The 21980-nt window shown below is 43.1% G+C and overlaps 1 protein-coding gene across 1 annotated transcript in view; it reads left to right on the top strand.

Moving 5' to 3' along the window:
• LOC139476918 (probable methyltransferase-like protein 24) overlaps positions 1-20880 on the top strand; it is a 31670-nt gene extending 10790 nt beyond the window's left edge. Inside the window, exons 2-6 of the mRNA XM_071259480.1 lie at positions 10667-10731; positions 13647-13775; positions 17109-17189; positions 18363-18492; positions 20563-20880. Coding sequence (XP_071115581.1) covers positions 10667-10731; positions 13647-13775; positions 17109-17189; positions 18363-18492; positions 20563-20880 — 723 coding nt within the window. The remainder of the gene's footprint in view (positions 1-10666; positions 10732-13646; positions 13776-17108; positions 17190-18362; positions 18493-20562) is intronic.
• The last annotated feature ends 1100 nt before the right edge of the window (positions 20881-21980 follow it).

Below are 21980 nucleotides of genomic sequence, written 5' to 3' on the forward strand. Positions count from 1 at the left end.
GCCCAGCTCAATGTTTGTCAGGGCTTGTCCGTGTGTTGATGGTGCAAACATATAGAATATGTGGAAAAAAGACCCGAACGTACAATGAGCAATTTCAGGCACATCTTGGGGCACATCAAGGGACTCTCAGCTTGACTTCTACAAATCACTTATCGGATCAAAAATAGACTATGGTTGTGAGGCCTTTCTTTCAGCATCAAATACTGTCTTAAGCCGCCTAGACAGAATACAATACAATGCCCAAATGCTGGCCACAGGTGCAGCAAAAGGCACTTCACTAAAACCACTACAAGTAGAAATGGGAGAACTCACATTGAAACTGAGAAGTGAGCAGGCAATATTAACGTTCTGGGGACGAACATCAAACCCTTTGGTGAAAAAGATATTGCAGGACAAAAACACCCGAGATGAAGGCCTAGCTCGGAAAAATCCCTCACTAAATCCATCTGGGCTATGAGTACGACAACTCATGCAAAGTCACAATTGTGATGACATTCAGCCATCAGAAAGTCACTACAAACGGCTACACCCTGCCTGGACTTTACAAACTCCCAAAGTTGACACTGCTTTAACATCAGAAGTCACTGAAAAAGAAAACCCAACCCTACTACGATTAGTAGCTATCACTCAAATTCAAACTATCTGGGACAGCTGGGATCATATATACACTGATGGATCCAAGAATCCTATCAACAACAGTGTTGTTTACAGGATCCATATCCACAGCTCCAAACCCCAAGCACATTCAGTTCGCCTGCCTGATGGTCAGTCAGTATTCACTGCTGAATTGGAGGCAACTCAAACTCATGCACTCAAACTCATACCGGAACTACCGGAAGCAAAAGCAGTCGTCCTATCAGACTCGCTGAGTGCACTACAAGCCATCAGCGGCAGAAACACAGTCAATAATATTCTATACGAACACCAAAACTATCAGACCAAGGGCAACAGGTGGAGGTGAATTGGATCCCCTCTCACATAGATATTCATGGAAATGAAAAGGCAGACACATTGGCGAAGCTAGCCCAAGACAAAGCGGAGATACAGCCTATTCCCTTTAGTAAACTACAGATAAAAAGCAAAATCAAAGCCTCCATAGCCCAAAGATGCAAAGGCTGATTAACCTAAATTCCGGAAGAAATGTATATCATCAAATCCTCAGTAATTGCCTCGGGTAATCCTTATCTTTTTTGCCCAAATCTCACCTCCTCAATTATAACCGCAGCTGAAAAATTAATTCCGAAAAAAGACAACAAAACTGATAGAACTCTTGTACCATGGTGGAACAGGGAAATAGCAAAAGCCAGGAGAGTGAGAAAGAAAGCCCTAAATAGGTCAAAAAGGGATAAATCAGCCTTCGCCCAAGTCCGAGCAGCCAGGACAAAAGTAAGACAGCTCATAGCCGATTCTAAAAACGATTCATGGCAGACCCTCTGCAAATCTCTAAATGAAAAAAACAAATGCTAAAACAGTCTGGAGCAAAGTACACGCAGTCAGGGGTAAACATAAACCCTAAAAAATTCCCAAGTTAGCCAACGCCCATACAGTCAAAGAAAAGGCCAACATTCTCGCCGAGAACTTCTCATCTGTCAGCAGCAACACAAATTGCAGCAAAGAATTCAAACAGAAAACAAAGCTTATGCTTATGGTATAAAAACAGCCTCAAAGCAAGTATCTTTTATGCACTATGCCATTTACTGTGACAGAGTTTGATGCGATACAACATAGAAAAGGCACAGCACCTGGTCTTGACACAGCCAGTTACGAGATATTAAAAAAAACCTATCTGATCAAACCAAACGCTTACTCAGTGAGTTTTATAACACGATATGGTCGAAAGAAGAAGTCCCAAAAGCATGGAAAATGCTGCAGTTATCCCGCTTCTAAAGCAAGGGAAAGACGAAGTCCTACCAAACTCTTATCGACTGATCTCACTCACCTCAAACATGTGTAAAGCTATGGAAGCCATGGTTACAAAAAGGCTCATGCATCACCTTGAAACTGGCAAGCACATCAAACCTGACCAAAACAGCTTCAGGAAGGGACACTCATGTCTGGATAATATTTTAAGACTGGAAAATGAGATAAAGAAAGCTCAATTAAACAGACAATACATAGCCACAGTATTTCTGGACTTCAGCAAAGCCTTCGGCATGGTATGGAATGACGCACTCCTCACAAAACTAGCACAAAATGGAGTAGAAGGGAACATGGCAAAACTTTATAGACAGCTTCCTGCAAGACAGGTTGTTATCAGTAAAACTAGGGAACAATCAATCTGATCCTATGGCACTGGACAATGGCACGCCACAAGGCAGCATTATAAGCCCAACCCTGTTTAACATCATGATCAATGATCTTTTTGATCATGTCAAGTCTCCTACCCAAAATTCGCTGATGACAGAGCAATATTGGTAAAGCAGAGAGATATTTCACAAATCCGAAAAAAACCTCCACTCAGCCCTGGACAGAGAAGATCAATGGTGCAATAAATGGGGATTTACCCTCTCATGTGAAAAAAACAACTGTGGGAGTTCTATTCAAACGCAGGGGGAAAGGTGCCATGATACCCCGTGTCTCCATAAAAGGCAAACCAATCAAATTTGAAAAATCCGCAATATTTCTTCGGTTGATCCTTGATCAACACCGCACTTGGTGCAAACTTATAGAATATGTGGAAAAAAAGACCCGAACGTACAATGGGCAATTTCAGGCACATCTTGGGACACATCAAGGGACTCTCAGCTGGACCTCTACAAATCACTTATCGGATCAAAAATAGACTATGGTTGTGAGGCCTTTCTTTCAGCATCAAATACTGTCTTAAGCCGCCTAGACAGAATACAATACAATTCCCTAATGCTGGCCACAGGTGCAGCAACAGGCACTTCACTAAAACCACTACAAGTAGAAATGGGAGAACTCACATTGAAACTGAGAAGTGAGCAGGCAATATTAACGTTCTGGGGACGAACATCAAACCCTTTGGTGAAAAAGATATTGCAGGACAAAAACACCCGAGATGAAGCCCTAGCTCGGAAAAATCCCTCACTAAATCCATCTGGGCTATGAGTACGACAACTCATGCAAAGTCACAATTGTGATGACATTCAGCCATCAGAAAGTCACTACAAACGGCTACACCCTGCCTGGACTTTACAAACTCCCAAAGTTGACACTGCTTTAACATCAGAAGTCACTGAAAAAGAAAACCCAACCCTACTACGATTAGTAGCTATCACTAAAATTCAAACTATCTGGGACAGCTGGGATCATATATACACTGATGGATCCAAGAATCCTATCAACAACAGTGTTGTTTACAGGATCCATATCCACAGCTCCAAACCCCAAGCACATTCAGTTCGCCTGCCTGATGGTCAGTCAGTATTCACTGCTGAATTGGAGGCAACTCAAACTCATGCACCCAAACTCATACCGGAACTACCGGAAGCAAAAGCAGTCGTCCTATCAGACTCGCTGAGTGCACTACAAGCCATCAGCGGCAGAAACACGGCCAAGATACAGCCTATTCCCTTTAGTAAACTAGAGATAAAAGCAAAATCAAAGTCTCCATAGCCCAAAGATGGCGAGCCCAGTGGGACGCAAGTAAGATCGGCAGATGGCTATATAAAATTGAACTCAACTCATACTCAAATGAAAGGAAAGTTGAAATTGCCGTCTCACGCCTCAAACTTGACCATAAGATGCAATTTGACAAGGTTTGTCCATCTTGCAATCAACCTGAATCCATTGCTCACTTGTTACTGGAATATTCGAATTTTCAAGTTAGACAATAAATATCACATTTGACTGTGTAGAGTTTGAATTAATAATTTACTGCATAGATGGTTTATTGAGGTTATGTTATTTAAAAAAATTGCCATGGTAGTTTTGCCTCTGGTGATAAATGTATCCTGAGATATTTAGCCAAACAGAAAGTGTACGAGATAGTAGTTGGTGAAGTCCAGGTTGTTGATTTTCCATATAAGCTGACTGTCGTAGGAGTTGTAGCTTGACAACATCTCATGGATACCTTGTTCCTGCCTCTTAAATTGCTGACAGTCTTGAGGATATTTATCCTTCTGGGAATCATAGTCTATGAGCCAGACCCCAAAAAATTATAAAGCGGTACCACCTGGGGTGGCAAAATCTCAGTATGATTTTTTGAAAGTCGGGGTAGATTTCGGGGTAGGGGAAACCAGAAAGTGGAATAACTTTACAAGCAATAGTCATATGGTGAAGTTTAGTTATGTGGTGATAACTACCACTAAGCTGTGATTCCTGGATTGCTTTCATTTTTTTTTTTATCTGTGGATATATGACTTTCAAAAAATAAAACTGAGATTTTGCCACCCCAGGTGGTACAATATCTGGTCTGGCTCATGGCCTATGACGGAAGCCATTTCTCGTTGCTATGACTGATCACAGTGAATTCTGTTTACAAGAAGTGATAGGCCACATTTAGGTTTGTACGTCTTCAGACATTATTTAAAGGTTAGATAGTGTTTCCTGTTGACTTGTGCGCTTGAAGCTAAGGGATTGTCTTGAAATGACTAATGATTTGCGTCGATTCAATGGTACTGATAGAAAAAGAATGACGCATGAAATAAGTGACACACTAGTACACTTGGTCGATATCACCCTCCCTCTAGTGCTTGAGTGGAACTTCTTGCCCCCCATACCCCCCCCCCCCCCCCCCCCGCCCCCCCTTCCCCTGTTTCATGTTTGCCAGGGCTTGTCCTTGTGTTGATAGCCAGCCCAATGTTTGTCAGGGCTTGTCCGTGTGTTGATGCCAAGCCGAATGTTTGTCAGGGCTTGTCCGTGTGTTGATGCACAGCTCAATGTTTGCAAGTGGGCTTGTCCGTGTGTTGATGCCCAGCCCAATGTTTGCCAGGGCTTGTCCGTGTGTTGATGCCCAGCTCTATGTTTGCCAGGGCTTGTCTTTGTGTTGATGTCCAGCCCAATGTTTGTCAGGGCTCGTCCGTGTGTTGATGCCAAGCCGAATGTGTGTCAGGGCTTGTCCGTGTGTTGATACCCAGCCCAATGTTTGCCAGGGCTTGTCTTTGTGTTGATGCCCAGCTCAATGTTTGCCAGGGCTTGTCTTTGTGTTGATGTCCAGCCCAATGTTTGCCAGGGTATGTCCGTGTGTGGATGCCCATCTCAATGTTTGTCAGGGCTTGTCCGTGTGTTGATGCCCAGCTCAATATTTGTCAGGGCTTGTCCGTGTGTTGATGCCCAGCTCAATGTTTGTCAGGGCTTGTCCGTGTGTTGATGCCCAGCTCTATGTTTGTCAGGGCTTGTCCGTGTGTTGATGCCAAGTTCAATGTTTGCCAGGGCTTGTCCTTGTGTTGATGCCCAGCTCAATGTTTGTCAGGGCTTGTCCGTGTGTTGATGGTGCAAACATATAGAATATGTGGAAAAAAGACCCGAACGTACAATGAGCAATTTCAGGCACATCTTGGGGCACATCAAGGGACTCTCAGCTTCACTTCTACAAATCACTTATCGGATCAAAAATAGACTATGGTTGTGAGGCCTTTCTTTCAGCATCAAATACTGTCTTAAGCCGCCTAGACAGAATACAATACAATGCACTTGAAGCACTACAAGTAGAAATGGGAGAACTCACATTGAAACTGAGAAGTGAGCAGGCAATATTAACGTTCTGGGGACGAACATCAAACCCTTTGGTGAAAAAGATATTGCAGGACAAAAACACCCGAGATGAAGGCCTAGCTCGGAAAAATCCCTCACTAAATCCATCTGGGCTATGAGTACGACAACTCATGCAAAGTCACAATTGTGATGACATTCAGCCATCAGAAAGTCACTACAAACGGCTACACCCTGCCTGGACTTTACAAACTCCCAAAGTTGACACTGCTTTAACATCAGAAGTCACTGAAAAAGAAAACCCAACCCTACTACGATTAGTAGCTATCACTCAAATTCAAACTATCTGGGACAGCTGGGATCATATATACACTGATGGATCCAAGAATCCTATCAACAACAGTGTTGTTTACAGGATCCATATCCACAGCTCCAAACCCCAAGCACATTCAGTTCGCCTGCCTGATGGTCAGTCAGTATTCACTGCTGAATTGGAGGCAACTCAAACTCATGCACTCAAACTCATACCGGAACTACCGGAAGCAAAAGCAGTCGTCCTATCAGACTCGCTGAGTGCACTACAAGCCATCAGCGGCAGAAACACAGTCAATAATATTCTATACGAACACCAAAACTATCAGACCAAGGACAACAGGTGGAGGTGAATTGGATCCCCTCTCACATAGATATTCATGGAAATGAAAAGGCAGACACATTGGCGAAGCTAGCCCAAGACAAAGCGGAGATACAGCCGATTCCCTTTAGTAAACTACAGATAAAAAGCAAAATCAAAGCCTCCATAGCCCAAAGATGCAAAGGCTGATTAACCTAAATTCCGGAAGGAATGTATATCATCAAATCCTCAGTAATTGCCTCGGGTAATCCTTATCTTTTTTGCCCAAATCTCACCTCCTCAATTATAACCGCAGCTGAAAAATTAATTCCGAAAAAAGACAACAAAACTGATAGAACTCTTGTACCATGGTGGAACAGGGAAATAGCAAAAGCCAGGAGAGTGAGAAAGAAAGCCCTAAATAGGTCAAAAAGGGATAAATCAGCCTTGGCCCAAGTCCGAGCAGCCAGGACAAAAGTAAGACAGCTCATAGCCGATTCTAAAAACGATTCATGGCAGACCCTCTGCAAATCTCTAAATGAAAAAAACAAATGCTAAAACAGTCTGGAGCAAAGTACACGCAGTCAGGGGTAAACATAAACCCTAAAAAATTCCCAAGTTAGCCAACGCCCATACAGTCAAAGAAAAGGCCAACATTCTCGCCGAGAACTTCTCATCTGTCAGCAGCAACACAAATTGCAGCAAAGAATTCAAACAGGAAAAAAAGCTTATGCTTATGGTATAAAAACAGCCTCAAAGCAAGTATCTTTAATGCACTATGCCATTTACTGTGACAGAGTTTGATGCGATACAACATAGAAAAGGCACAGCACCTGGTCTTGACACAGCCAGTTACGAGATATTAAAAAAAACCCTATCTGATCAAACCAAACGCTTACTCAGTGAGTTTTATAACACGATATGGTCGAAAGAAGAAGTCCCAAAAGCATGGAAAATGCTGCAGTTATCCCGCTTCTAAAGCAAGGGAAAGACGAAGTCCTACCAAACTCTTATCGACTGATCTCACTCACCTCAAACATGTGTAAAGCTATGGAAGCCATGGTTACAAAAAGGCTCATGCATCACCTTGAAACTGGCAAGCACATCAAACCTGACCAAAACAGCTTCAGGAAGGGACACTCATGTCTGGATAATATTTTAAGACTGGAAAATGAGATAAAGAAAGCTCAATTAAACAGACAATACATAGCCACAGTATTTCTGGACTTCAGCAAAGCCTTCGGCATGGTATGGAATGACGCACTCCTCACAAAACTAGCACAAAATGGAGTAGAAGGGAACATGGCAAAACTTCATAGACAGCTTCCTGCAAGACAGGTCGCTATCAGTAAAACTAGGGAACAATCAATCTGATCCTATGGCACTGGACAATGGCACGCCACAAGGCAGCATTATAAGCCCAACCCTGTTTAACATCATGATCAATGATCTTTTTGATCATGTCAAGTCTGCTACCCAAAATTCGCTGATGACAGAGCAATATTGGTAAAGCAGAGAGATATTTCACAAATCCGAAAAAAACCTCCACTCAGCCCTGGACAGAGAAAGATCAATGGTGCAATGAATGGGGATTTACCCTCTCAAGTGAAAAAAACAACTGTGGGAGTTCTATTCAAACGCAGGGGGAAAGGTGCCATGATACCCCGTGTCTCCATAAAAGGCAAACCAATCAAATTTGAAAAATCCGCAATATTTCTTCGGTTGATCCTTGATCAACACCGCACTTGGTGCAAACTTATAGAATATGTGGAAAAAAAGACCCGAACGTACAATGGGCAATTTCAGGCACATCTTGGGACACATCAAGGGACTCTCAGCTGGACCTCTACAAATCACTTATCGGATCAAAAATAGACTATGGTTGTGAGGCCTTTCTTTCAGCATCAAATACTGTCTTAAGCCGCCTAGACAGAATACAATACAATGCCCTAATGCTGGCCACAGGTGCAGCAACAGGCACTTCACTAAAACCACTACAAGTAGAAATGGGAGAACTCACATTGAAACTGAGAAGTGAGCAGGCAATATTAACGTTCTGGGGACGAACATCAAACCCTTTGGTGAAAAAGATATTGCAGGACAAAAACACCCGAGATGAAGCCCTAGCTCGGAAAAATCCCTCACTAAAGCCATCTGGGCTATGAGTACGACAACTCATGCAATGTCACAATTGTGATGACATTCAGCCATCAGAAAGTCACTACAAACGGCTACACCCTGCCTGGACTTTACAAACTCACAAAGTTGACACTGCTTTAACATCAGAAGTCACTGAAAAAGAAAACCCAACCCTACTACGATTAGTAGCTATCACTAAAATTCAAACTATCTGGGGCAGCTGGGCTCATATATACATTGATGGATCCAAGAATCCTATCAACAGCAGTGCTGTTTACGGGATTCATATCCACAGCTCCAAACCCCAAGTACATTCGGTTCGCCTGCCTGATGGTCAGTCAGTATTCACTGCTGAATTGGAGGCAACTCAAACTCATGCACTCAAACTCATACCGGAACTACCGGAAGCAAAAGCAGTCGTCCTTTCAGACTCGTTGAGTGCACTACAAGCCATCAGCGGCAGAAACACAGTCAATAATATTCTATACGAACACCAAAACTATCGGACCAAGGACAACAGGTGGAGGTGAATTGGATCCCCTCTCACATAGATATTCATGGAAATGAAAAGGCAGACACATTGGCGAAGCTAGCCCAAGACAAAGCGGAGATACAGCCTATTCCCTTTAGTAAACTACAGATAAAAAGCAAAATCAAAGCCTCCATAGCCCAAAGATGGCGAGCCCAGTGGGACGCAAGTAAGATCGGCAGATGGCTATATAAAATTCAACCCAAGATCCACAAAAAGCCAAACTCATACTCAAATGAAAGGAAAGTTGAAATTGCCGTCTCACACCTCAGACTTGATCATAAGATGCACTATGACAAGGTTTGTCCATCTTGCAATCAACCTGAATCCATTGCTCACTTGTTACTGGAATATTCGAATTTTCAAGTTAGACAATAAATATCACATTTGACTGTGCAGAGTTTGAATTAATAATTTACTGCATAGATGGTATATTGAGGTTATGTTTTTAAAAAAAATTGCTTTTTTATGTGTAAATAAAAATTATTTTTTTTAGGTATAAGCGATTCCTTTTCTGTTATAATGGTAGTTTCGCCTCTGGTGATAAATGTATCCTGAGATATTTAGCCAAACAGAAAGTGTACGAGATGGTAGTTGGTGAAGTCCAGGTTGTTGATTTTCCATATAAGCTGACTGTCGTAGGAGTTGTAGCTTGACAACATCTCATGGATACCTTGTTCCCGCCTCTTAAATTGCTGACAGTCTTGAGGATATTTATCCTTCTGGGAATCATAGTCCATGAGACAGACCCCAAAATTTTATAAAGCGGTACCACCTGGGGTGGTAAAATCTGAGTATGATTTATTGAAAGTCATATATCCATAGATGAAAAAAACAATTGAAGGCAATCCGGGACTCACAGCTTAGTGGTAAGAATCACCACACAAGGGTGACCTCTGAGACGAATCCATGGGACTAGATTTCAGGGTAGGGAAACCAGAAAATGGAATAACTTTACAAGCAATAGCATGGCCACTCTAAATGTTGGTAACCTGATGCTCTACATGTTGGTATGTAATATAGCTAATACAGTAGTGTAGATCACCCGAGGTCAAAAGGTCACAAAATTTGACGGACGCCATTTCTCGATGCTATGACTGATCACAGTGAATTCTTTTTACAAGAGGTGATAGGCCATATTTAGAGTTGTACGTCGTCAGACATGATTTAAAGGTTAGATAGTGTTTCCTGTTGACTTGTGCGCTCGAAGCTAAGGGATTGGCTTGAAATGACACATATGACTAATGATTTGCGTCGATTCAATGGTACTGATGGAAAAAGAATGTAAGCAGTTTGACGCATGAAATAAGTGACGTACTAGTACGCATGGTCGATATCACCCTCCCTCCCCCCCCCCCCCCCCCCCCCCCCCTCTCTCTCTCTCTCTCTCTCTCTCTCTCTCTCTCTAGGGGCGGTCGGGTAGCCTAATGGTTAAAGCGTTCGCTCGTCACGCTGAAGACCCGGGTTCGATTCCCGACATGGGTACAACGTGTGAAGCCCATTACTGGTGTCCCCCGCCGTGATATTGCTGGAATATTGTTAAAAGCGGCATAAAACCAAACTCACTAACTCACTCACTCTCTGTGATGCCCAGCCCAATGTTTGCCAGGGCTTGTCCGTGTGTTGATGCCCAGCTCAATGTTTGCCAGGGCTTGACCATGTGTTGATGTCCAGCTGTATGTTTGCCAGGGCTTGACCATGTGTTGATGCCCAGCTCAATATTTGCCAGGGCTTGTCCGTGTGTTGATGTCAAGCTCTATGTTTGCCAGGGCTTTGATCCAGTTAAGGAGCTTGAGCAGCTCAAGGAAGCAGAGGTCCTTGAGATATACCACAGGTAAGTCACACGTGTCAGTCACACAGGTCAGTTTCAAAGGTCAGACACACAGGTCAGACACACAGATCAGTTACACATGTCAGTCACACAGATCGGTCACACAGTTTAGTCAGACAGGTCAGACACACAAGTCAGTCACAAGTCAGACACGCAGGTCAGTCACACAGGTCAGTCACACAGGTCAGTCACGCAGGTCAGTTACACAGGTCAGTCACACAGGTCAGGCACACGCGTCAGTCACAGAGGTCAGTCACACGCGTCAGTCACACAGGTCAGACACACGGGACAGACACACAGGTTAGGCACACAGGTGTGGCACACGGGTCAGACACACGTGTCAGGCACACCGGTTAGGTATAACGGGGACATCTTAGAGTCACTTGGTTATTTTCAGACACCTTGATATAAATGGAGTAACTGTCTCTAAATATGAACAAATCAAAGATAATCGGTTTTAGAAATGGTGGACGTTTAAGGAACTATGAAAATTGGACTTACAGAGAAGAAAAGATAGAGACTGTTTCATCTTATAAATATTTGGGACTATTTTTCACTCCTAAATTGCTATGGACAAAAGCAACGGCAACACTTGGACAACAAGCAGAAAAAGTATGTCATTATATCTATAAAATAAACTATCTATGTGGAAGATTACCAATCACTACTGCAACCAAGATGTTCGAATCCATGGTTTTACCAATATTAACATATGGCTCTGAAGTTTGGGGGTTCCAATACTACGAAATTATAGAGATGGGACAGACTAAATATTACAAACGGATTCTTAACCTACCAAATAATGCAAGCAATGGCGCTGTTCTTGGTGAAACTGGAAGACACCGATTATATGTGTATTATATTAGTAAATGTATTAAATACTGGACAAAATTAATCTCTATGAACACTGATCGTCTACCGCAGCAAACGTATTTAATGATGTACAAATTAGATGAAGCTGGCCGTATATCCTGGGCAACATACATTGTATACTGGCCACATAAAGAAACTGTGCACGGAAAAATATAGATATAAGGGCACACCGTCCATATATGAAATATAGGTTTGAACACAGCAATTATTGGAGACATTCAAACGCTCATGCACGTGCCATGCGATATGACGTCATTGATGGGGGCCTATGGACGTGCAATGTGTTACTGCACGTGCATCCTGTGCAGCTGTGCACAGCATGTGCAACTCAAAATTCGCTGTCACTTTGGAAAGCATGATCTGTGGTCATTCAAAAATTCTAAACTTCTCAGGCGCAGACACAAGCATATTACAAGCGAATCATGCCAAAATTGACAGCTGCACAGCGTCATGAAGACTTTGGAATGATCCGAGCGGGAATGAGGCAACAACAGGTGGCAACACATTTCCAATGCCATCGTAACACGATATCGGCATTGGTGAGGCGTTATCAGAACACAAATGACGTTGCCGACCACCCACGTTCAGGACTCCCCGAGTAACGACGCCAAGACAGGACAGATGGATTCGAGTTACACATCTCCAAACGGCAGTAACGACGTCCCAGACAATTCCTGGAATGCGCCGTATCCATCCCAACACTGTCAGGAATCGTTTACGTCAGTACGGGATTCGACCACGACGCCCTGCCATACGTCCCATCCTGACACACCGTCATCGAGTCAACCGTCTAAGATGGTGTCGAAATCATGTTCGCCAACCTCGAATATGGTGGAGAAATGTTGTCTTTACAGATGAATCGAGGTTCAACATTTCCCACAGTGATGGGCGCCAACGTGTCTACCGGCGTTTGGGAGAACGTTATGCACGTAACTGTATTGTGGAGAGGAATCGTTTTGGAGATGGCTCTGTGATGATTTGGGGTGGGATAACAGCACGGCACCGAACCCCTTTGGTGGTTGTTCAGGGCAATCTCACCGGTGTTGGCTACAGAGATCAGATTCTGAGGCCTGTGGTCATTCCTTTCCTGCAACGTCATGGCCCGGAATTGACATTTCAACAGGACAACGCTCGTCCTCAGACGGCTAGGGTCGCAATGGATTTCCTTCACCATAACAATGTCATGTTACTGCCATGGCCTGCAATTTCTCCAGATCTCTCCCCAATAGAGCATGTGTGGGATGAAATGGAGCGCCGTCTGCGTCGTCTTCCACATCCTCCAGATAACGTCCGTGACTTGGCACAGGATTTGAGGAGGCCTTCCATTCACCAGGCCTTCCATGCCCATTTGGTGGACTCCATGCGTCGCCGATGCACTGCTGTGATTCACGCACAGGGTGGTCATACCCGTATTGACTTTGTGACTTTGTCGTTTGACCCCCTACTCCATTTTGATCTTCTGACGTCATCGTAAAAGATGTTGTTCAGGTCCCGTTGACATTTTCTTATGGTCCGATCATTCAGCTGCTACAGCATCTGCATCATTTTGTTCTTGCTGTGTTGTATTTCAATCCAGAATATATTTTCTCCGTGCACAGTTTCTTTATGTGGCTACACTTTATTGATATCATGTATGTTCTATGGGCCTATGGCCTGAAACTTGGAGGAAATAAACTCTATAAACAATAACTGGAGTATTGCTGAGAACGGCGTTAAACAACATTCATTCACGTGCGCTTCTCCCGTTTGTACAACCTCGTCCGGGAGCAACAGATTAATCAGGATTATGTTACATTAGTGAGTAAGTGCGTTGGGTTTAACGCAACTTCAACGAACAGGGTTCCAGTTCTATCACGGGATGTCAGATCCACCTACGGTTCTGACAAACCTAGAAACATAATCGGCGCGAATCTGGGATTCGAACCCACAATCATAGTATTCTGGCGTGCCCAAGGGACGCAACTCTGCACAGCGAATCGCGACGCCTTAGATGAAACTCTAAGTTTCAGAGTACGAGTGGTTTACAATGAGCTGTTTCACTTCAGTTACCTGGACAACATTGAATTGCCATGTGACCGCATGCTGCGGGCGGGTCCCCCCGCCGATGAGGGCTGGGAAATTTGTGACGATGAGAGGTTCAGACCCGTCAAGCCTTGCCTGGCTTACTCCTTCGGGTAAGTACCGTCAACGTTTAGTGTATACTCCTTCTGGAAATTTAACATTCGGGTAGATACCGTCAACGTTGAATCTTTGCCTTTTACACTCAATAGAATCTGATAATCGAGACTGGTTATTCTCTAAGCGTTGACGTTTTGTATTTAATCGTTCTAAAAGGTAGCGTCAGTGTTTAGCTTACTCTTTCGGGGAGGCACATTCAATGTTTAAACCCGTAGTCTCTCTGAGACCCCAAAACATATACTGAACCAAATTAAAAACTTCACAAGCCTAAAATTTTAACATTTTGACAAGTTATCATTGTGGGCCCTTATTGTGTATTTAAACAGTAATGGCCACGTATTGTCTTCAGATAACACCCGTTTTTGTGCAGGTGAATCGATCAAAATCATGTGCACAGCACTATAGTGGCAAAAATGGTTTTTCACGTGCAACTGGTCAAGTGGCCATAATACCGCACGTCTTTTCAGCCATACTTGTTAGCAATCATTAAAAAAAAAGAAAAAAAAAGTCTTTACGGCCATTTGTCATGCCACGCCTTTCAAATGTGCAACGTGAACGTGCCATCGGCATGTTGCAAACGGGAACGTCCGTAGCTGAAGTCGCAAGGACGATGGGTTGTAGTCGACGGACTGTTTATGATTTACAGACGCGTCTACAGCAAACGGGTACCACCGCTGATCGCCCTCGGCCAGGTCGACCACGTGTGACGCCACATGCAGAGGATCGTCAGATTTTCTTACGTCACCTCGGTAACCGATTTTTGACGGCTACATCAACCAGAAATGAACTGGTTAGGGGTAGACTGAGTGCGCAAACTGTTCGAAACCGTCTGAGAACTGCTCACCTTTAAGCACGACGGCCATACTACGGGCCGATTCTGACTCAATTACACAGACGTCAACGTCAATTGTGGGCACAGCGACACTTATGATGGACACAGGGGAATTGGAATCAAGTTGTCTCCAGTGATGAATCCCGATTTAATATTCGATTTGCTGATGGTAGGGCGAGGGTGTGGAGGCGCCGTCATGAACGTTACGCCCAGTGTTGTGTACAGGAAGTTGACAGATTTCGAGGCGGAAGTGTCATGGCGTGGGGTGCTTTCTGTGGCAATGCACGTTCCAGGCTTCTTGTCATCCGTGGCAACCTCAACGCTGCTGCTTACCGCGACCAGGTACTTGCAACAGAACTTCTGCCTTTTATGGCAGCACATGGACCCGGTATGATCTTCCAACACGACAATGCCAGACCCCACACAGCAATTTTGACAAGGAATTTCCTTCAGAATGGGGAGTCAACGTCATGGACTGGTCGTCAAGGTCTCCCGACCTCAACCCCATCGTACACGTCTGGGATGCTCTTGGCAGAAGTCTGCGCACTCTCCAGAACCAACCACAGAATTTGCAAGATCTTGGCACCATTTTGCAGCAATAATGGCGTCGTCTTCCCAATCATGTGTTCACAAGCATCACAAGGTCCATGCGGAGGCGTTTTGTGGCAGTTGTCAACGCACATGGTGGCCATACACGCTACTGAACTTGTGTGCCATCAGATTCTCGTGCTTGGGACTTATGATTTAAACTGTTGATGTTATTACCGAATACCGTAGGTGCTTGGAACAAATTATGGTTACCACCGTTAATTAAAATCCTTCTTTGGACATTAATGATGAAAAATTACCTTCTCTGATACATTTGTCCGTTGTATATCATATATGGGATTACTTTTAAAAATGTGAAGTTTTTAATTTGACTCAGTATATATTTAATATGATGGTCAACCAATTCAACTGGCATCCTCCTCCATCTTCAGCAGCCAATACTCATCCCCTTTTCAGCTCTAGGACCTGAAATCAACAGAGGTTGTATTTTCTACGTCTCATTTAGTCTAGCTGTACAGAGTTCGAAATAGGTATGAAACCCTAATTATAATGGTGCTACTTTTGTACCATAATTTGTTTTTCAATCGAAAATTCTCATCATTTCAATTATTTTTTCGTTATTTCGATTTTTTTCGCGTTATTTCAAGTTTATTCCATAAACTCTAAATTTCGTGTTTTTTCGCGTTACTTCGATTATTATCTTGTTATTTCAATTATGTTCTCGAAATTTCGGGTTTTCTAAATAAATTTGAAATTACGAGAAAATAATACAAGCAACGGGAATATAATCGAAAATTCGAGTTTTTGAAACAAACTTGAAATAACGAGAGAGAAACTCGAAATTGAAAGAAAACAATTGAAATAACGAGGAAATAATCGATTTAACGAGTGAAAACTTCGAAATTTCGAAATTGCTTCTCTGTAACGAATGACTCAGTTCTTGAGACCATCAGGAGGAACATACAGTCTTCTTGTTATATAAGTGCAATAATCTTGGACGCGACGTTGTTCTTGAAACTGTCATGAAGGTAACTATGGGGTCTCTGACAGCTGTCAAAATACGGCAGGTGTCTACGGTAATGGCTTGGCGTTTTCCAGGTGTAAATAATCTTTTCTCACTGCCAAACTATTTCAGATTATGTTGCTTGCACGTTTTCCTAGCGACAGACTATATATACTTTAAATAAATATGTCGTGCGACAACTACATACAGGCGGATGGTTGGGTGTTCTTGTTTTTTATTTCGGAAATTATCAACTTCTCAAGACAAGGGAGTTTCCACGTAAAAGCTGGACTTTTACAGTCAGTTAACTCCCTTGCCTCGGGAAGATGGGAAATGTAGATCATCCGGCCCATAATTCATAAACAATTTACAAACAGTATATTGACGGAAGGCCCGCCTTTTTACGTTCAATTCATTACTATCAATATATATCATCAACAAGTGATGTAATTCATGTCTTAGTGTTTTTCAATTCTTTGGTTTCTCACACTGAAACCATAAAATGTCTATCCACCTCGTCTCAATGCATGTTGCATGGTACGCTATATTATCTCGGTAGTTAATTACATTTTATAATGGATCGTGGTCTAGTGGTAGAGCGTCCGCCCAGAGTGCGGAAGGTCCAGGGTTCGATCCCGGCCGACTGGTAACAAAGGACGTTAAAAGATGGTACTTGTTGTTACCCTGTCTGGCGCTCGGCATTAAAGGGTTAAAACAATTACCGGTCGGCTCGGAGTCAGTATACTGTGTCTAAGTGGGGTATTCATATTAAACTGCGGCATGGTTTCTCAGAGGGCTAGCATTAAAAATCGGCATCAGTCCGGACTAGTACAAGCAGCCACACACACTGACATGTACTTCGCTATATAAGTACAATAATCTTGGACGCGACGTTAAACCCCATTTCACCTCACCTCACCATATTATGTGTTCTATCTCCTTCAGGTCCCACTGGGGTAAAAGCTTCCAATTTGACCAGGATATAGCACGGCTGTACAACTGTGAAGTGTTTTCTTTTGACCCGACGTAAGAAATCTTGGGATACAATCACAATTACATGTATTTCCTTTATAATATGGTAGACCAGCGTTCACCCGGGTTAGATTTGGTCCTCACAGCCTATGCCTGTCGTAAGAGGCGACTAACGGGATGGGTGGTCAGGCTCGCTGACTTGGTTGATACATGTCATCGTATCCCAATTGCGTAGATCGATGCTCATGATGTCAATCACTGGATTGTCTGGTCCAGACTCGATTATTTCCAGATCACCGTCATATAGTTGGAATATTGCTGAGTGTGGCGTTAAGCAACAAACAAAACAAAAACTGAATTAAGGGCGATCTTAGGACTTCCTAAACACTGGTTTTGTTTTTTGTTTGTTGTTTAACACCGACCTCAGCAATATTCCAGCTATATACGGCGGCGGTCTGTAGATAATCGATTCTTTACAAGATAAGCATTACAGTTTAGGACCACTTGTTGTGATGCTATACAGTATCGAATTTCAGTTTGACTATTGCAATAATGTTGCTGCAGTACTGTGAGGGCCCACTTGCACAAAGCGATGTTAGCGCTAAGACTATCGTAAGCCTATGTTAAAGTATGGGAGTTACGGCACCTTTGTGATCGCTTTGTGCAAGTGGGCCCGGATGCGTTTGCACAGTTATACCTTGAAATTCCCATGCTGTAGTTTATCATAATGGGCAGGTTTCCCCACAAGATAAAGCCAACGATTATTTACAGACCACCGTCCCATAGCTGGCATATTGCCCAGTGCGGTGTTAAACAACAAACAAATCAACAAACAAAACAAATACACAAACAAAATCCTACACCAAGCTGACATGCCGTTATATAACGGAATCACTGTTCAAATAAGTGCCGACCCGTGAAGATTCCGGGGTAGAATAGGTCTTCAGCAACCCATGCTTGCCGTAAAAGGCGACTATGCTTGTCGCTAAAGGCGACTAACGGGATCGGGTGTTCAGGCTCGCTGACTTGGTTGATGCATGTCATCGATCCCAATTGCGTGGATCGATGCTCATGATATTAATCACTGGATTGTCTGGTCCAGACTCGATTATTTACAGACCGCCGTCATATAGCTGGAATATTGCTGAGTGCGGCGTTAAACAACAAACAAACAAACCAAATCAAATAAGTGCGCGTCCACTACGTAAAACTTCCTCATGTCCACAGCATGAAGCAGGACAAAGAGGTCAAGGCCAAATCTGTCCAGTATTTCGACTACGCTCTGGGAAACAATTTAGGTGGAAGCAGCCGTGTGATGACCTTGACGGAGATCAGACACTCACTGCATCACGATGAGGTCAGTCTGTACTCTAAGTGAGTGAGTTGGGTTTAACGCCGCTTTCAACATTATTACAGTTACATCACGGCGTGTCAGCTTAATGTGGGAGGAAAGCCCAACGCGATGCAGGTCTCAGACGTTTACCATTTCGGTGAAACCCGCGAGCACGGGTATGGTGCTGACAAACCTAGAACCTAATCGGTGCGAACCGGGATTCGAACCCACAATCATAGGTTTCTGGCGTGCCCAAGGGACGCAACTCTGCACATCGATTCGCGACGCCTTAGACAACTTGGCCACCTCTGCCCCGCCTGTCCTCTTAACTTGACTTCGTTCAATATATGGGGGTAAAAGGTGGCCTAGCCGTCAATGCACTGCTGTTACTCAGCCGTTCCAGGATCTGCTAATCGTAGGTTCGAATCCCGACCCTTTGACAGTCAGCACCTATGTGTGGTCCTGTTAAATGTCTGTGACCTACGTCACTTCCGGTCGTCCTCATACATAAATTGACACTCTTTGAAATCATTATGATATTACTCGAAGCGGCGTTTAACTATCTAAGCTACTCTCTGACTCCAACAAAGAATATATGAATAAGTCATTGTTGTAAGTTTGCCTTGATTTCATGTACAGGGGCAGAACTTGCGAACGCATATTAGATTTCAAGAAGTTCGAGGTTTAAGCTCTAAGGCAGCACATGCAGACCGTTTTACAATTACAATTGACCCGTGAAGATCCGTGGTGGAAAAGGTCTCCAACAACCCATACTTGCCGTAAAAGGCGACTCTGCTTGTCGTATGAGGCAAATAACGGGACCGGGTAGACACGCGTTGATCCGGGTTAGAATTGATCTTTACAACCCATGCCTGTCATAAGAGGAGACTAACGGGATCAGGTGGGCAGGCTCGCTGACTTGGGTGATGCATGTCATCGTATCCCAATTGCGTGGATCGATGCACATGATGTCAAACACTGGAATGTCTGGTTCAGACTCGATTATTTACAGACCGCCGTCATAAAGCTGGATATTGCTGAGTGCGGCGTTAAAAAAAACCAAAAAAAACAAAAAAAACAAAAAACAACAAATAAACTTTTGACAGAGTTGGAGATAATTGATGTGCAAAGGGTACAGATTCTCGACGAGAAGATGCGGGAAACACCAAATTTAACTCCCCCGTTAATAAAATTTAATTGTGTGACATTGCCGAGGTCGAATTCTTTTCATGGAGATAATCATTATTTAAATACGGGTAAATATTTTTTAAAGCTTGTACATTTTACTGTCATCCTGAAAGAGGCTGTACATAATATGTATCTCTTAAATAAGAATTAAGCGACTCGTGGTCGTTGCTTATCTTAACATAAAACACTGCACTTAAAATAAACCACTCGAGGCTGCGAGGTTTATTCTCCCTGCAGTGTTTTATTGTACGTTATAAACCTCCGGTGACGTCATCCTATTGTTCTCCAGTCGGGTAAAATCTCATGAACCGGGACGTTGTAATGTCCCTGGGATTTTATAGGATATTCAAGCCATATTTCCTATATAATGTGTTATAATATCCCAGGGATTTTATATAATGTCCTGGGTATTTTATTAATATAACTTCCGTTCAGATTGTAACATGTAATGAAATGTAAAATCAAATGACAAATGTTTTCTTTATATTCCCGAGGAACGAACTCGCAACCTTCATATCTGTAGCCCAGTGAGTGTACCACAAGGCTACAGAAGTGTTGTTACGCCGCACTGTTTTTAAGAATGTCCTTTTCAAGATCCGTACGCCAGCAACCTATATTTCCTAAGGTTCATGGAAAGTATGTTCGAAACATAAAAATGTTGATAAATGTTGTTTTAAGTTTCTTTTTGGGGTTCATAAGTTAGATAAAACTGTTATGATATTTAAAACCCTTTCCCTCGGAAAATCCCTCGGGGCAAGCCCCTTGGGATGCGGGTTTTAAATAACATAACCGTCGGTCGTGTTTTATCCTATACATAAACACTTCCCACTCGTCAGTTATTTCTTAATTAAACCATGTGCCTGTAACTAACGGACTAGCGACACATGGCCAATGCCACTGTTTCAGAGGACTATTGACATTATGAGGCTGGATTTGAACGGCAAGGAATGGAAGGAGATTCGGTATATGATCCAGCACGGAGAGCTCCACCACGTTCGGCAACTGTTTGTGGAGTACAACACCGACATGAATCCCAGTGCAGGTGAGCTCCTGAAGAGGCTCTACACGCTGAAGGCGATCGACGACGCCGGCTTCAAACGGTTCCACGTCCGTGCGAACCAGGAGTGTACGCTCTTCATGAACGGCATCCCTGAAGAGATGTTGAAGAACTTAGACACCGGGTGTTACGAAGTGCACTATCTCAACATCCACCTCGAACAATGATCGAGTCCTCACTATACGCCATTGTGGTGTCTTCTGTACAACCTAGTGTCCATTTTCTGCCAAGTTCGAAACATTGTTATCAATACCATGTGCGAAAACGAGGCTGTGTCTGTAATGAGGGTGATTATTGACTGAATTAAAATTAATGTACATAATAAATATGGAACCAGACAGTTTGAGGGGCTTGGATTAAACTTCTTGGGACTGACAATTGAGCCAAGCCAAACCACCCTCAACAACGCATCTGAGACAAATATATACTGGTAACAATAACTGATCAAAGAAATAAATTTATTTTGACTGTCAATTAGCCTGAGATTAAAGTTCCCATAACAATTCAAGAGCCCATTCAACAACAAAACTTGTTTGCGCTACGACTGTCGAAAGTCTTGTATAATGTATTGGCGTTCCGATTGTATCACCACGAGGACCGATTGGGATCGGGCATTGTAACCAGCGCTATGCGTGTAATTGAAACAGAGTTATTGTTGACTGCTGACGACACTTCTATCAAACTTGCAGGGCCTGCTGATTGATCCGAGTGTAGCCCTCCTTTAAGCCGTATTTTAATGTTTTTCGACATTTCTTCTGTCTGTTTAGTTTGATTTTTGTTGTGATTTCTTAACCTGGATCAAGTTTCGTGAATGATTATCTTCTTATTAATCATCTTCCCTATTGCTTAGCGCTTTTTTAGGGCAACTCGTGTGAAATGTCTTCTTGAAGGAAAATCCAAACATTCGTTTTATTATTTAATTACAGTCTTTGGCCAGTCCAGGGTTTGGAACGGGTTGTTTTCGGAGTGAGGATTCTAAGTTGATTATAGACTGACGATCATAAGAAAGGATTCCGATCAGGTTTTTATCAAAATGACACAAACCACTTACAATTGTTAACGTGGCTTGTTTAAAAGACAATTACAGTTGGGATGAAATATATACGTGCCTTCTTGGTGTTATGTTTTGGCACACGGATTCTGCGACCAAAAGAGAAAATTCCTGCATCGAATTATTTACAGTTTTGCTGGCACAGTTCTGCTGAACAACAAACCCACAACCACTTAAAGAGAACATGTATGTCGAAGTTTGTGTGTTTGTTTGTTG

This window comes from Haliotis cracherodii, unplaced genomic scaffold, assembly GCF_022045235.1.
Source record: "Haliotis cracherodii isolate W230 unplaced genomic scaffold, xgHalCrac1.p SCAF_30, whole genome shotgun sequence".
Classification (NCBI taxonomy): domain Eukaryota; kingdom Metazoa; phylum Mollusca; class Gastropoda; order Lepetellida; family Haliotidae; genus Haliotis; species Haliotis cracherodii.